The sequence below is a fragment of the Diabrotica virgifera genome, chromosome 5 (assembly GCF_917563875.1).
Source record: "Diabrotica virgifera virgifera chromosome 5, PGI_DIABVI_V3a".
Lineage (NCBI taxonomy): Eukaryota > Metazoa > Arthropoda > Insecta > Coleoptera > Chrysomelidae > Diabrotica > Diabrotica virgifera.
Genome location: NC_065447.1, coordinates 236613897 through 236628868, shown reverse-complemented (window position 1 = coordinate 236628868; position 14972 = coordinate 236613897). Strand labels below are relative to the sequence as shown.

The 14972-nt window shown below is 32.8% G+C and overlaps 1 protein-coding gene across 1 annotated transcript; it reads left to right on the top strand.

Annotated features, from left to right (window-relative positions):
• The first annotated feature begins 1559 nt into the window (after nucleotides 1–1559).
• LOC114331099 (actin-like protein 6B) lies at nucleotides 1560–14033 on the top strand. Its single transcript, XM_028280567.2, has 7 exons — nucleotides 1560–1886; nucleotides 5851–5984; nucleotides 6040–6229; nucleotides 7190–7476; nucleotides 9117–9270; nucleotides 9383–9471; nucleotides 13680–14033. The coding sequence occupies exons 1-7, from the start codon at nucleotides 1679–1681 to the stop codon at nucleotides 13893–13895; spliced, it is 1278 nt and encodes a 425-aa protein (XP_028136368.1). The 5' UTR covers nucleotides 1560–1678; the 3' UTR covers nucleotides 13896–14033.
• Nucleotides 14034–14972: the final 939 nt, after the last annotated feature.

The window sequence follows — 14972 nt, the reverse complement described above, 5'->3', positions numbered from 1 at the left end:
CATAACTTGCGCAATGAAGGGGATCAAAATATATGTACAGATGGTTAAGCAGTCATGGGGGCTCTCATAAGCCCTAAGGTTGACTCATAAACTCCACAGACTGGTGGAACGTAACAGTGTTAGACTGGTATGGGTTCCAGGTCATCTTAGAATATATATGGCAATGAAAGAACTGATGCCCTTGCCAGAAAAGCATCATCACAAAAAACGTCGGTCCAGAGCCGGCCGTAGTAGAGCCAAAAAGCCTCGAGCAGAAACCAATATAACTCATACTGTGAAAATATACCCGGTCAAACACGTGGCAAGATGTATATTGGACGAACATGTGCCAATAGGGCTGAAGTAGATACTGCGTAAAACAAGCAGGAATCATCTCAGAATCATATAACAGACTTTCTTATTGGGCGTCTGAAAATTAAGAATCACCTGCAGACAATGAGACTGTTTCATGGGAACCTGAGCTGGAGACTCTGTAACAGAAAACCTGAAATAGTCAACTGTATCTTTTATGACTGGGGAGGCATTGGATTGCAAGCGGCAAACACTTTTTGGAGACAACGAAGTGACTCCAAATATTTGGTACCGATCCACTAGACCTAGACCTGTATAAGTTCTTGCAGAGTATCAGAATCCTGAAATGGGTATTATAAAGGAATAAAATATGTACAAGATGCCAATTATTGACTGCAGTACGACTGGTTTATAACACACGACTTGCGAAAAAAAGTAGATAATTTTGCATAGTACCACACCAGTTTGTGTTGGATAAGAAAACAAATTTCAAGGAGATATTTCGGGATGTTTATTGCATGCTGTGTTCGTAGTCTTTCCCACTCTGTGTCTCTATCTCTTTTCGAAAAAAAGAGTTAAAAAGAAAATGGATAAAAATCACAATATTTAAAATTTATATTTGAAGATATTATTTTTGACCATTACAATGACTCGGGAAGATTAAAGATAATAGATGAGTGTTAAAATAGCTGTATTAGAAAGCAGTGAACGAATATATTGAGATTTGTTCAATAGAGTTAGGCCCGGTCTTTTCACCTCCGAATAAATATTTATTAGGAAGTTTATCCGGCAGATTACATGTAAATCTGTCAAATAAACCTCCGAATAACTTTTATTCGGAGGTGAAAAGACCGGGCCTTAGAGTGGGATGGATGAAAAAAAAAAAATGGATGTGAGTGGTGTTTTCTGTAATATAAAATTTCAATTAAACTAAAAGATGAATTATATTACTTAAAACCTCCTATTTACATTGCAGGAAATGTAAAGATTTGTGGCCTATGACCTATGAGGGAAATACAAAGTCTTTATTAACTACAGTTTCAGCATCAAACAATTTTGAACATAATTTATTATTAATCAATACTAAAAGAGGTAATCTAGATTAAATAATTTATGCACATATACGCATTCCAAAAAGGCATAAAAGATCGGCAGTTTTTTTTATACGTATGACGTATGAAGTCACGATTATCAATTTTACTTCGAAACAACTTGCCTACACAAAATGTTCCGTTGTTTTCGTCACCACATCAACTGTCATTTTTATGTGTTCTGTGGTTAGCCGAATCCATAACAACCTAACCTTAAATTTCGAAATAAAAACATAATCGCGTTCACAACAAATCTAAAAAAATTGTAATTTTTGTTAGTTTACCATACATTCAATATGTCTGGTTCTTTGTTATATGGCGGTGACGAAATTGGCGCTTTGGTTTTTGATCCAGGACACCATTCTCTACGAGTAGGATACGCACAAGAAGACACACCGAAAGCTGAAATTCCGGCTATTGTGGGGGTAGCACCGGCACCAGAAGAAGTTAAATTAGATCCTGAGGTAAAACCAGATGATAGCAATGTATCATCAAATGCTCCGAGTAAGTAAAACCCTATTCACCATCATTTTTACCCTGTTAATTTGGTCCTAAATATAGATGTAAGTTGTAGGTTGCTTTATAAACGGTAATAGTTCTTTCGAACTATTTAAGCTGACAACTGGGTGATCTTGATCATATCTTTGTTGAATGTACTAAGTTTCAATGGCGTTCAAACTTCCTCTATAAAAAATTAATCAAATTTAACACGTTGACGGACAACAACGTCTATAGACGTCTAATTTCCATTAATGTAGCTTATACATTTGACGCAGTGTCCGTCAATGTGTTAATATGTATGCACTATTCAATATCCAGTCTCTGCTGGCCCACAACGAATATACAATATATTATAGATTTCTTGTCAAACAGATGCATGGTTCTATAAGATTTGTATGTGAGGGTGGAGTTTTTCATGATCATGTAGAAGGTTAGATTTTCATCCTTTGTTTATCCTAAATGCTGTAACACCTTATCTGTAGTCATATCGCCTGGTGAGAACAATAGTGACGAAACTTCAAAATGAACATTTTTTTTTATTAATGGCTTTGACATAGCCAATTAGCCAGACTATTTGTTTTTTTTTTATGGTATTACAATAAAAATTTTAAGTTAATATCTAAGCCTACTTATTATCTAAATTTACAGGGTGTTATAATATATTAATGGATACATTTTTCAATTTTGTGTGATAATTTTACAATTTTTAATTTTATTATCTAAGCCCATTTAAAATTTAAATTTACAGGACGTTACATATTCGTAAAGACATTTTAACGTCTGCTTATTTTTTGGAAAAAGAATTTCGTTTAAATTGACAGGTAAAGGACAATTTAGATCAATTAACTTTTCATACATCACTTTAATATTTTGTCTATACTGTCCACACTCCAATATGAGGTGCTGTAGATCTCCCATTCCACCACAGGCACAATATGGGTTATCACTGATACCTATGCTGGGGTTAGTGCGTGATTTGACCTCATTCTGTTTATTGTTTTTATAAATAGCCTATTTGATTCTTGTTTAAACCATCTCTCATTGGGAATTAGTGATGAACATTTAGAGATAATCTTATTTGAAGTTTTGATGAAACTTCTAAACAGTATAACTGACTAATAGGTAATCATTTTGCAGAATTTTTCTAATAATATGCTTCTAGTCATTTAAACCAATTAGTAGAAGTAATTTTATTTGAAGAAAAGTGGACATTGTATTTATTTTTGATTTTTTTTCTGCGTTACGCCATTATTGCATTATCGAGGATGTTTAATTTGATGTTTCGCCACTATACTTTACTACTACTATACTACAACAGTTTAGTTTCTGTTTTAAATAATTAAAAAATTTACTTTTAAAAATAAATTAAATGCACCAAATAAAATATTTTATTGTACACACCAAACAATTATTCGCAAAATGAAACTAAAGTACAATTGAAAAATAACAAAATAAGATCTTAAATAATTATTAACATTATGTCTGTTCAAGAAAACGATAAACATGATAAAAGATAAAAAGTAAGCAAAAGAACTATGAATAATAAAATTAAATTCATCATTTCACCCACGTATGTTTCGTATTTCAAACTACTAAAGACTTCTTTTTAGAAATGAATATTGGTTCTCGATAGTGTGGAATTAAACAATACTGATCCAAAGTGGATAGTCGCTTTCTTTATTTGCTATTTCTAAGTACCTAAAAATGATTGAAACTAAGTTTCTCTATAAGAAGTTTTATAAAAAAAACACAAAAGCAAAAACGACCACACAGACAAAAGTGCTCATTCGCCACTATTGCACATTGCACTACTATCTTTAATAAGATATCTAATTTTTCAAATACATGCAAACACGGCGTAATTACAGATTCACCAGTGTTGATATAAAGTTTGGTGTGCTTTCGTCATTAATGCATCAAAATATTTGACAAATTTACAATACCATAAAGACTTGTAGGCGCCCTCTAGCAATAAGGAAATTAAATAATGGTTAGCCGATATTGCACATAAAAGAGGGCATATTTAGATGTCGGTTGATGGACTTAACTCAAAAACGTTGATTTTCGTGTTTCGCCACTATTGTTCTCACTAGGCGATATATTGAGGTCAGTTAGTTCTTCTATTTTTAATTTTATTGTGTTGTTCTGGTAGATATTTTCAGTCATTTTAATTATTCCTAGAGCTAGGTACCTATCAGGTACCCTAATAAAAAATACCAAAGATCAAACAAGAACCCTTCAATATATAGTAGGATATAAAAACTTAAATGCAATAAAGATCAACTCCCTCCTATACACTGTTGATATACAGTGGAACTTGTTTATAGCGTCATTGAAGGGTCAAGTAAAAAAATGACGCTGTATAAGAGTGACGCTATACAAGAGGTAGAAAAAAATGAGATTTTAACGAGGCAAAATTTTATTACAGCATTATTGCTGCATTTAGTATAAAAAAAAATAAGAAATTAAACCTCTTATGTATATAAAACTTACATTTTATGAAAAGTTTTCTAATGCTGAAAAAAGTCAATTATTTTCTTCTGCACAACCATTTCCGAAAAATAAAGTTTGCAAACTGGAAACCCATTGCACTTTATCCTTCATAAAATAAAAAAAATGACAACCGTCTTTAAAATTTTATGGCACTATAGACGAGGGTTACCTTATTTTTAGCCGATAAAACCGGGTTTTTAATAATGTTATTAAATAGGTTTTGGCCGGACCTATTAAAAATTGATGTTAAAACTGAGATGACGTAACTACCGAGGCCGTAATATCCAAGTTCCACTGTAGTTTTCATCACAGATACAGTAGAGAAAATGCAGAAACTAATAGATATTTGTCAAAAGAGATACGGAATTTTAAAATGGAAGTGAATCTCTATGAAATAAAACTTATGATAATAAATAAAGATGAGAAAAAAGAAAGGAGTACTGATGTGATAGTAAGGGAACAAGTAATAGAACATGTAAGTATCTACTTTTGATTATTTGGGAAATGTAATAACAGATGATGGGAAAAGGGACAAGGGACATGGCAATAAGTAATAAACTGAAGAAGGCTACTAATGTGTATTACTGTTTAAATAATACAATTTTTGTATTATGATGAAATACATATGAGAAGAATAGCTGGAGTTACGAAGTTTGAAAGATACAGAAATGAAGATAAAAGGAGAGAACTGGAACAAGAAGCGATAATGAGTAAAATCGAAAACAAACAATTGAGCTGGTTTGGCCACATAGAATGAATGGAGCAAAATAGACTAACAAAGAGGGTACATGAAGCCAAAATGGGAAACAAAAGAAAAAAGGGAAGGCTGAGGAAAACATGGATCGACCAGATCCACTATATAGGTGAAAGGAGAGACATGAGTATAACAGATATGAAGAATTTGGCCACCAATAGAAGTGCAAGGAAGAAATGAATAAGAGGGGGAACCCGACATCTGATGCCCTGAAGGGCACTAAGGATTATGAGAAAGAAGAAAAAGAAGTTGTCACTTCAGATGTTGGTGGTTCATTATCATCACCCATAGCAAATAGAGATCAAAAATAGCCTATCATTGTTTCCTTTTGAATGTGTTTCGTGTTTATTAAGTAGTTCGTTCCATCTCTTTTCCTTGTTATCTGATAATTCTCCATATTTCTTTTTGTGTTGCCTAGAAGTTGTATTCCATCTATTTTGAGAAACTCTGCCAGTGTTCCCTTTTTATTTGTCTAACTAAAGTATTTGTTTCGTTTATAGTGGTTGTATGCCTGTTATGTTTGTTTTGTTCTGTATTGTAAAAAGGATTTTATCTTTTCTTCACTTCCGCTCTAAACCATGAGGTTTTTATTATTTAATATGTTGATATACTTATTCTAGGACAGTTTTTTCTGGTTCTTTTTGATTTTTTCTTACTATATTTTATGATCTTTTAAATGTACCTATTGCTATTATATTCTTATGTTTTTATGTGTTTTAGCTCACAAGTATTACATTGACACAGCTTATTTACATGGACCTAGAGCAAATATGGAGTTGCAGAGCTATATGAAAGATGGGATGATTGAGGATTGGGATTTGTTTGAAAAGATAATGGATTATTCATACAGCAAAGTAAGCATTCCAATCAAATTTCATAGTACCATCGTAATTACTTGTATTGTTTTAGGTTATTCAATCTGAATCTATGTACCATCCAGTACTATTCTCAGAATCTCCATGGAACCAAAGACAAAAAAGGGAAAAGCTTACAGAAATAATGTTTGAAAAGTACAAAGTGCCAGCGTTTTTCCTGGTGAAAAATGCAGCTCTGGCGGCATTTGCTAATGGCAGAGCCACTGCTTTAGTTATTGATAGTGGTAGGTTGTAGATATTTAATTAAATAAAATAAATTAGTATAGTGGACAATGTTCTTTATAATTTTTTCGTTGACTTCGCAGTATGAAGTACACTCACCAGCAAAATTAACTGCCTACCTTAATTTTTTTTAATGTTGTAATATTTACAATCTGTCCTTAACTAAGAACAGGTAAATTATTTGACAACAATTGAAAATTTGACCTGTAGAGGGAGATCCAGTGATCAGCCTCTTTACATTACCTTAAAAATGGGTTATTTTTGATGTGTCGAATTTCCTAAAGCTGGTGTCCGATTTAAGTGATTTTTTAATATGTTATAGCCTTTTTCTTTAACAATATCGCTGTAATAATATTGTTGCCAAACAGATAAATTTTCATTCTATATTGGGTATACCGGGTAATATGACCTATATGTGTGCGAATGGTGAATATAAAATTCTTAATTGTATGTCAAAAAACTGCGCAATAACTACGTCTTAAAACCCACCAAATTTCATTTGTATATCTTAACCAGTTTAAAAAAATAGAACTAATTTAAAAATAGAATTGTAATACACACTTTTAAAAATAGAAAAATTATACAAAAGACAAATCGAAGAGATACAACAATAAAGATGTTTTTAAATTTATAAACATCCAGGGATTTTACTGTTCTGTTTATCTACTTTTATGATATACCACTCACCAAACAGCTGTTCGGTGGGTATACCTTCTCCATTGTCTTTCTTGCTCCAACTAGTACTGTTTTTACATAAGGTTCTCTTTGTTAGACAAAAAAATACTTACTTCCTTTTTAATGTCTGGGAAATAACTCATCTCGTACCAGTGAGTGATACATCACATGGAATTGACGTTAAAAGTTATTGAGACATCTCTCAGAGATATTTTAACTTAATGCAAAATGTTAAAAATAGCTTTGGTGATACATCACATGGCTGATTGGGTTATTTTTGTTTTTAGGAGCAACTCATACAACTGCAGTACCTGTACTTGATGGCTATGTATTAGCAAATGCTGTCGTCAAGTCTCCTTTGGGTGGAGACCTATTAGTTTTAAGGGCAAGGGAACTATTAGAAAGCATGGGAATTGATCTTACACCCACTCCTATGATTGCCAGTAAAGAAGTGGTTCGTGAAAAGGAAGCACCTAAATTTACAAAAAAGAAGTTGAGTTTTCAACCTACGAATTCTTGGTTGAACTACATGATAAAGAAGACTATACAAGATTTCCAACAAACAGTATTACAGGTGAAGAAATCCATAATTTTAATTGATAATATTAACACCTTGGCTGCTAGTGATGTTGATTATAGTGACTTTCGAGTATTCGTTACAAATCGTTATTTTTGTATAAAGTAATCATTTACAGTATTCGTTACTTTGATTACTATGATTACTTTTGTATTTGAGTACCGTTAATCATATCGAGAATCGTATTTCTCAGTAGGTAGGTATTTTGTATAGGTATTCCGATATAACAACGACCTTCACCGATCTGTTTAAGGGATAAAAATGATTTGATTACTATGATTACTTTTGTTACTTTTATATCTGAGTACCGGTAATCATATCGAGAATCGTATTTCTCAGTAGTTAGGTATTTTGTATAGGTATTCCGATATAATAACGACCTTCACGAAGTGCGAAGTAATCAGAGTCATCAAAGTAGATACAATAGTCATGGTCGTTACTCGCTCTGATACGATTGGTACGAAGTAATCAGAGTAATCAAAGTAGATACAATAGTCGTTACTCGCTCTGAGGATTGGTATGAAATAACGAAGTAATCAGAGTAATCAAAGTAACGATTTGCCTCTCTGTGTAGTAATCGTTACTTTCGGTATTCGTAAGTAACGAGTACTTTGTAACAAATAGTTACTTTTTCAACATTACTATTGGCTGCATTTAGAGATATTTATAAACTTACGTTGAGAGCGTTACAAGGCATATATATGTTTCGTAGTGAACCTTTGCCACAGTGTGTTATGACACAGTCGACGCAGCTAATCTTCCAGCCATCTTCCAGCAATCTTCCTAACGCAGCCAAGGCGTTAACTATTATGTTAAGGGGTTACATAGGTCTTGCGGGTAAAAAAAGTGACTTTAAAAAAAATTATATCTTGAAAACTAAAAATTATTTTTATTTATACTTGGAACATGTAAAAGTATAGTACTTAAGCTACTCAAAATTTTCAACCAAAAATATTCATTTTTGTAGAGTTGACTGCAATTTTTCGACAACAGCCCTTTTTTGCAGTGGGCAGCATAACTAAGTCCAGTCTCATCTGAAATCAAAAAATCAAAAAGTTTCTTGTAGTTTATAACCCTGGCTAGTGAGTGAACGAAGGAATTAAAAAAAAAATTAAATTTGAAGATTTTTCATAAGTTTAAACACATTTTCAACCACAATTTTTCTCATTTTTTCAAAAATGACCATTTTTAAAGTAGTTTCTTTATAAAACAAAAACAATTTCACCTAATAAAAATTCCTTCGTTCATTCGCTAGCCAGAGGTATAAACTACAAGAAACTTTTTGATTTTTTGATTTCAGATGAGACTGGACTTAGTTATGCTGCCCACCGCAAAAAAAGGGCTGTTGTCGAAAAATTGCAGTCAACTCTACAAAAATGAATATTTTTGGCTGAAAATTTTTTTGAGAGTACCTTAAGTACTATACTTTTACATGTTCCAATTATAAATAAAAATAATTTTTAGTTTTCGAGATATAATTTTTTTAAAAAGTCACTTTTTTTACCCGCAAGACTTATGTAACCCCTTAACATCAGACTAAATAATATGTGTAAAAAAATTAAAGTAGGAACAATATTTCGATTATTTTTCTGTTTTACAGTTAACTGAAAATTTCAACCATACAATAATAATTTCAGGTGTCCGAAAATCCTTACGATGAAAGGGCTGCTACAAACATACCCGCAGTTCATTATGAGTTTCCAACTGGATATCATCAAGATTTTGGACCTGAACGTTTTAAGTTAGCTGAAGGTCTGTTTGATCATGCAATGCTTGGAGCTGGATATATAGGTAAATTTCATTGTTATACCGTATCTAATTTAGTGAGTTTTCAAAATTACGTTTGTTACATGCCAAATTTGCCTACCAAGATGTTGTAATTCATCATCATTTTTTGTTCTAGCTGCTACAAGTGCTGGTATGTGTGACGTCGATATTAGACCAGCACTCTACAGTGCAGTGGTTGTAACTGGTGGAAATTCTTTAGTACAGGTAAGCGGACAGTATGTTTTACTATAGCATTAGTCAAAGAAGACTTTGATTCATTATCATACAGCCTTCTGCGTTCAAAGTTGAACATAGCCCTCCCCCTTCTTCCAGTTCTGTCAGTTTTGAACTTCCTGTAGCCAATAGGGAACTTGCACATTTTTTTTACTACATAATAATGTTCAGTTTTGTATAAAAATGAGATTTCCAAAATTTCCCGCTTCAAAAACTTAAAGTCTCTAAAATTTAAAGTCTTCTGTATTTTAAAATAGTTCAAAAGACCCGTGACGTCACATAGTTTAACTATATGGTTCCGTTTATGGTTATTCGCGATGAAAAACAAAGTAGCTGACCTCTGGTGGAATAAATTTAAACTACTATAAGTGGTATAAACAAACCAGAAAATTGTTGATTTGAATGGAATTTGGTCAATATTAAGAAATTTTTAGTAAATTTCAGCATTAGGAGTACATTAAAATATTTTAAATCAAATCGGTATTGTTGTATTCCTCAATTGAATGTTTGTTTATACTATTTATATCGGCCATTTTCTTGCATTCGACCTGCCCTCTATATTCCGTTTCAATCGCGAATATTTAGGTATATTCTTCTGCTTCTTCTTTAGTTTATTGGCCTCCACCTACTTGGGTATTTGGCCAGCTCGTCGTCGCGGAATAAAGGAAAAATATTTATATTATAATGACATTTTTTGTATGCCATTGTAATAATATATACCAGTTACTTGAGATTGGAGTTTGATATAGTTATTGAAGGAAAGGAAAGAAGGTTTACTATGGAAAATAAAACCATTTTGTAAAAGTTCAAATGTTCTATCAATAGTTCAAACGATCAAAAACACTTGTAATGTCACATAACTGCATTTTCTACTGACGTTTATAATGTCTAATTTAAAATTATATACAATTTTGTTTACTTTGTTGGTTCAGAATGTAAACATATAGCCCGATGACGTCACGACGCGTTTTGGGCTGGCTGGTAGAATTTGAATTTTTAATCGTCGTTAGGGGCTAAAAGAAAAACAAACAAAACTTTTTTTATCTTTGATACGTTTTAAATTATGTTCTGTTGTGATTTATAACATTTTTTTCGAATTTAAAATTTTATGCAAGTTCCCAATTAACAGCGATTCTTTTGACGTTGTCTGTCCATCATGTAGGTGGTCTTCTTCTGCCGACTCATGGTCTCCACACTGCAATTTTTTATTGTGTCTTTCCAAAATTTATGTTCAAACCAACTTCCTTACAGACAGCATCTAATTCAGTAAGCATAGTTCTAACCTCTTTTAACTACTCTGTTATCAGTACTTTGTCATCCGTGAATTGTAGGTTTGAGAGAATTTCACCATAGAGAGTTTGGGAGGTAATATATCTCCTTGTCTAATTCTTCTTTTGATGTTTATACATTTTGTATCTTTGTAGTGTTACAGTCATCGTTGCATTATTGTATATGTTCGCGATCAGTTTTGAGTACTGATAATCTTACGACTTTCCTCCAACAGTCTCATTACACTGTTAATTTCTACCATATCGAATGATGTTCGAAAGTCTACGAAAGCCAGGACCAATGGTTGGTTGTATTCGATGGATTTTTCTAGAATCCGTTTTATGCAATGGAGATGATCGTTAGTGTCAATGTTTTTTTTTTGTAAAACCCGCCTCTTCCCTAGGTTGGTAAAAATCTAATTTTGTTTCCAATCTATTGTTGTGAATACCTGTAGGGTGGTTTAACCGGCTTATGAGTAGGTAATTCTTGAGGTCTGTTGGATTAGTTGGATCGCCCTTTTTGTGTAATAAAATGGCAAGTGTATTGTGCCATCTTGTAGGTATTTCACTTTGGTGCAGATATAAGTTGAACAGTCTCGTTATATTCTCTAAAAGTCTGTCTCTTTCAATATTTGCTGCTTCTATAACGATATTATCTTCTACCGGAGCTTTATTTCTTTTCATTTTCTTTAGTGTATTCCTTATTTCGGCTGTTGATATATCAGGTATCAGTTACAATCCTTGAGTGACTAATCTTTTTCCTGAATTTTCCAACTTTTTTGTTAGTTGTTCATCATGGTTTTGTCGACTGTTGTATAATTCTGTATAGAAATCTTCTACTACTTTTTCGTTATTTATTTTTTGCGATTTGTTCATTTTCTCCCGAGAACCTTGAGGCTCTTATTATCTACAATCGTTTGTTGGATTTGTCTTATGCTTTCGGTTGCCCGTCCTAATAAATTTTTGTATTCTTTCACTATTTTTCTAAGTATATGCTGTTCTTTGGTTCTATTACATTGCATTTTTCTCATCTCGTTCATTAATGCTTGTGTTTGGGGGCTCATTCGTTCGTTGTATGGTTTCTTTTGGTAGTGTATCTTCTGGCTTTCCTCTTTAGCTTCTATTATGTCATTCAGGGTGTTGACATTTAGGTCTGTATTCTTTTTGTTTTCGAGAATGCTGCTGTGTTCTTCAAATGCATTTATAAGGCTCTGTCCAGTTAGATGTAGATTTATTTTTTAATCATGTGGTTCTCTCTTTCCCAAGGTCTATTTCTATCAAGGTTTTTACCATTATGTGGTCGCTACCTGTTGAAAACTGATGTAGAACTGTAACATCTCTATACAGGGTGTCCTCGAAAATAGTGCGTTCCTTTAAGGTATGGATATAATACACAATTTAGAACAAAAAAGTCCTATAACATTTTTTTCTAAAGTTAACTGTTTCCAAGAAAAAAATTACATTGTTCTCCATATAAGTGAATTTTTATTTTCATGAATTTAAATGACATGGCAACGTGGCGTAGAAGAACTTGTGACTGTTGAAAATTTAACCTAATGGAACCCCTTGTTTATATTTGAGGTGTGATTTTTGGGGTTGTTGACATCGGTAGGTACCTACCTGCAAAATAATTATTTCTTGCTTTAATAATGTGGTAATTTTGCTATTATCTGAATTAATTAAGGTTTTATAATTAGGGCTCGAAATTTTACATAAATTATAACTTTTACTTGAGTAACTATGGTTTAATTACTAAAATGTAAATGTACCTAGGAAAAATTATTTGTACCTATACTAAATTTACAATCAAACAAACCAAGACACGTTAAATGCTACTAGGAGCACTCCCGAATCATAATTTACAATGTATCACATTGTAAATCCCAAATCATGATTTCCAAAGTTTATACATTGTAAATTATGATTCGGGAGTGCTCCTAGTAGAATTTAACGTGTCTTGGTTTGTTTATTTTTACTGCATCTTGATTGTAAAGTTAGTATACGTAATGTTTTTCTGACATCTATTGAAATCTGGAATAATTTTAAACGTGGTATCCAGAAGATTTTTCACAGCTCTGGGGCTCCTTCGTGACGAAACCACATTTCACGTCGTGTTTGCAAAGGCACTTCAAGAAGTACCGGCAAACCATTTTACAAGAAATTTATAGGCCTCTCCATTTAGTGTTCTGGGTAATTCATAAAATATTGCACACTTTACCTATTCTGTATCCTTCACAAAGTAATGGATATAATATTTGTTTAATACCCAAAATACCTACTTGTTAAGAAATAAGAAATACCCGTTCTTTTGGCACAGAATAAAACTAGATAACCAATTATGCCAAATATCCAATGTCAATAACATCAAACAAACCAAGTTCTTGGTTTGTTTGATGTGAGAGGACGACCACGGACAGGGTGAAAAAATGTAAACACTAGACCCCTGCAGAAGGTTTGGTTGATATTTACATTATTTTACCTACCAGATACAACTACTGACCTACAAGCCTACTATTGTGACTGTCTTTGACTTACACGTTGTTGCCAGACTTCAGTTTGAATATCAAAATGTATTTTCGTTTTTTGGCCAAACGGCTGAATTTAGAAAAAAATGTTATGAGACTTTTTTGCTCTACATTGTACCTTCTACCTATACCTTTAAGGAACGCACTATTTTCGAGGACACCCTGTAGATTTGCATCATGTTAGTGATCACAAGCTGATCTCGTGCCTAGTTTTTCCTAGAGTCTGATTATTAGTAGTTATTTGTGGTGAAGTACACTATCTTAAGTATCTCTGCGTTTACATTTCAGTATGTTTAGATGTGCCAGATTTATGAAATATTATTTTCTAGAAAAGTTAACTTTATATTTTACGTTGTTAATTGTCCTGCTAGAAATTTTATGTTTTTTAATATAATCTTCGTTTTAGGGTTTTAGCGATAGGCTCAGCAGAGACCTTTCATCCAGAACGCCAGGTTCTCTCAGAATGAAGATGATCGCAGCTAACGGTACCGTTGAACGCAGGTTTGGTGCCTGGGTTGGAGGTTCGATTCTAGCATCTATTGGAACATTCCAGCAAATGTGGATCTCGATGCAAGAGTACCAAGAGTGCGGAAAATCCCAGGTCGATCGAAAGTGCCCTTAAAATGTAGTTTTATCATAAGACTTTTATAATGTAAATGAATCAAAAGTTTGTTTAGACATGTTCGAGAGTTTAAATGTCTAATTGTATTGCGTATTTCTAAGTTTACAAATAACAATAAACCTATTTTTTCTATGAGTATTGAATGTTTTTTTTATATGTGAACTCAAATTACGGAAATACGGAGACCTTTTGACGGACCACCGTAGCATAAACGAAATAATATGTATGATAAAACATTTTTCCCTCATAAATAACAATACGTGTGTGTGTGTGTGTGTTTATGTTTTATTGGCACTGGTTTAAGCAACCAACTGGCCAAAATAACAATACAAAATACACCTTTGAAAACACTAGAGGACAAAGATCTATGATATACTATATTCTGTCGAATACAGAGATACACTCCTCTCAAATCTTGGATATCAGAGCACTAATGTCAGTATCTATTTTATTAGATGCTGATATTAGTGCTTATAATAAAATAAAATTAAGATCAAATCAAGCTGGCTTCCGAGCAAATAAGTCATGTATATACCAGATCTGCACGCTCAGAATGATCATCGAGCAGTCAGTGGAATAGCAAAGTAAACTCTATCTAAACTTCATTGACTTTAGAAAGGCGTTCGATATCCTACATAGAGAAAAATTATGGGAAATAGTAGAGAGTTATGGGATACCGGACAAATTCTTAAGAATGATGAAGTTGTTTTATAAAAACACCAAAGCAAAAGTATTATACGACGGGAATTTAACAGAACCCATGGACATTACCAGCGGTGTAAAGCAGGGTTGTATACTGTCTCCCACTCTGTTTATTATTGTCATGGACTGGCTTATATGAGAAAAAGCAGTAACGGTAAAACTTGGATCGCACCTCTACTAGTTTCATTTCTTTTTATTTCACAACGTATTGTTTTCCATCTTTTGCCGGTTATTAGCGCGCTCTGTATAGTCCTAAGCTGCAGTAACGGTGTAAATGGGGACTATTATTATTTCTTCTTTCCAGTTTAAGTATGATTCAGATTCAGAAATGTTTATTGTTTTAAAATACAGTAATGTTTAAAGTAATAGCTCTCC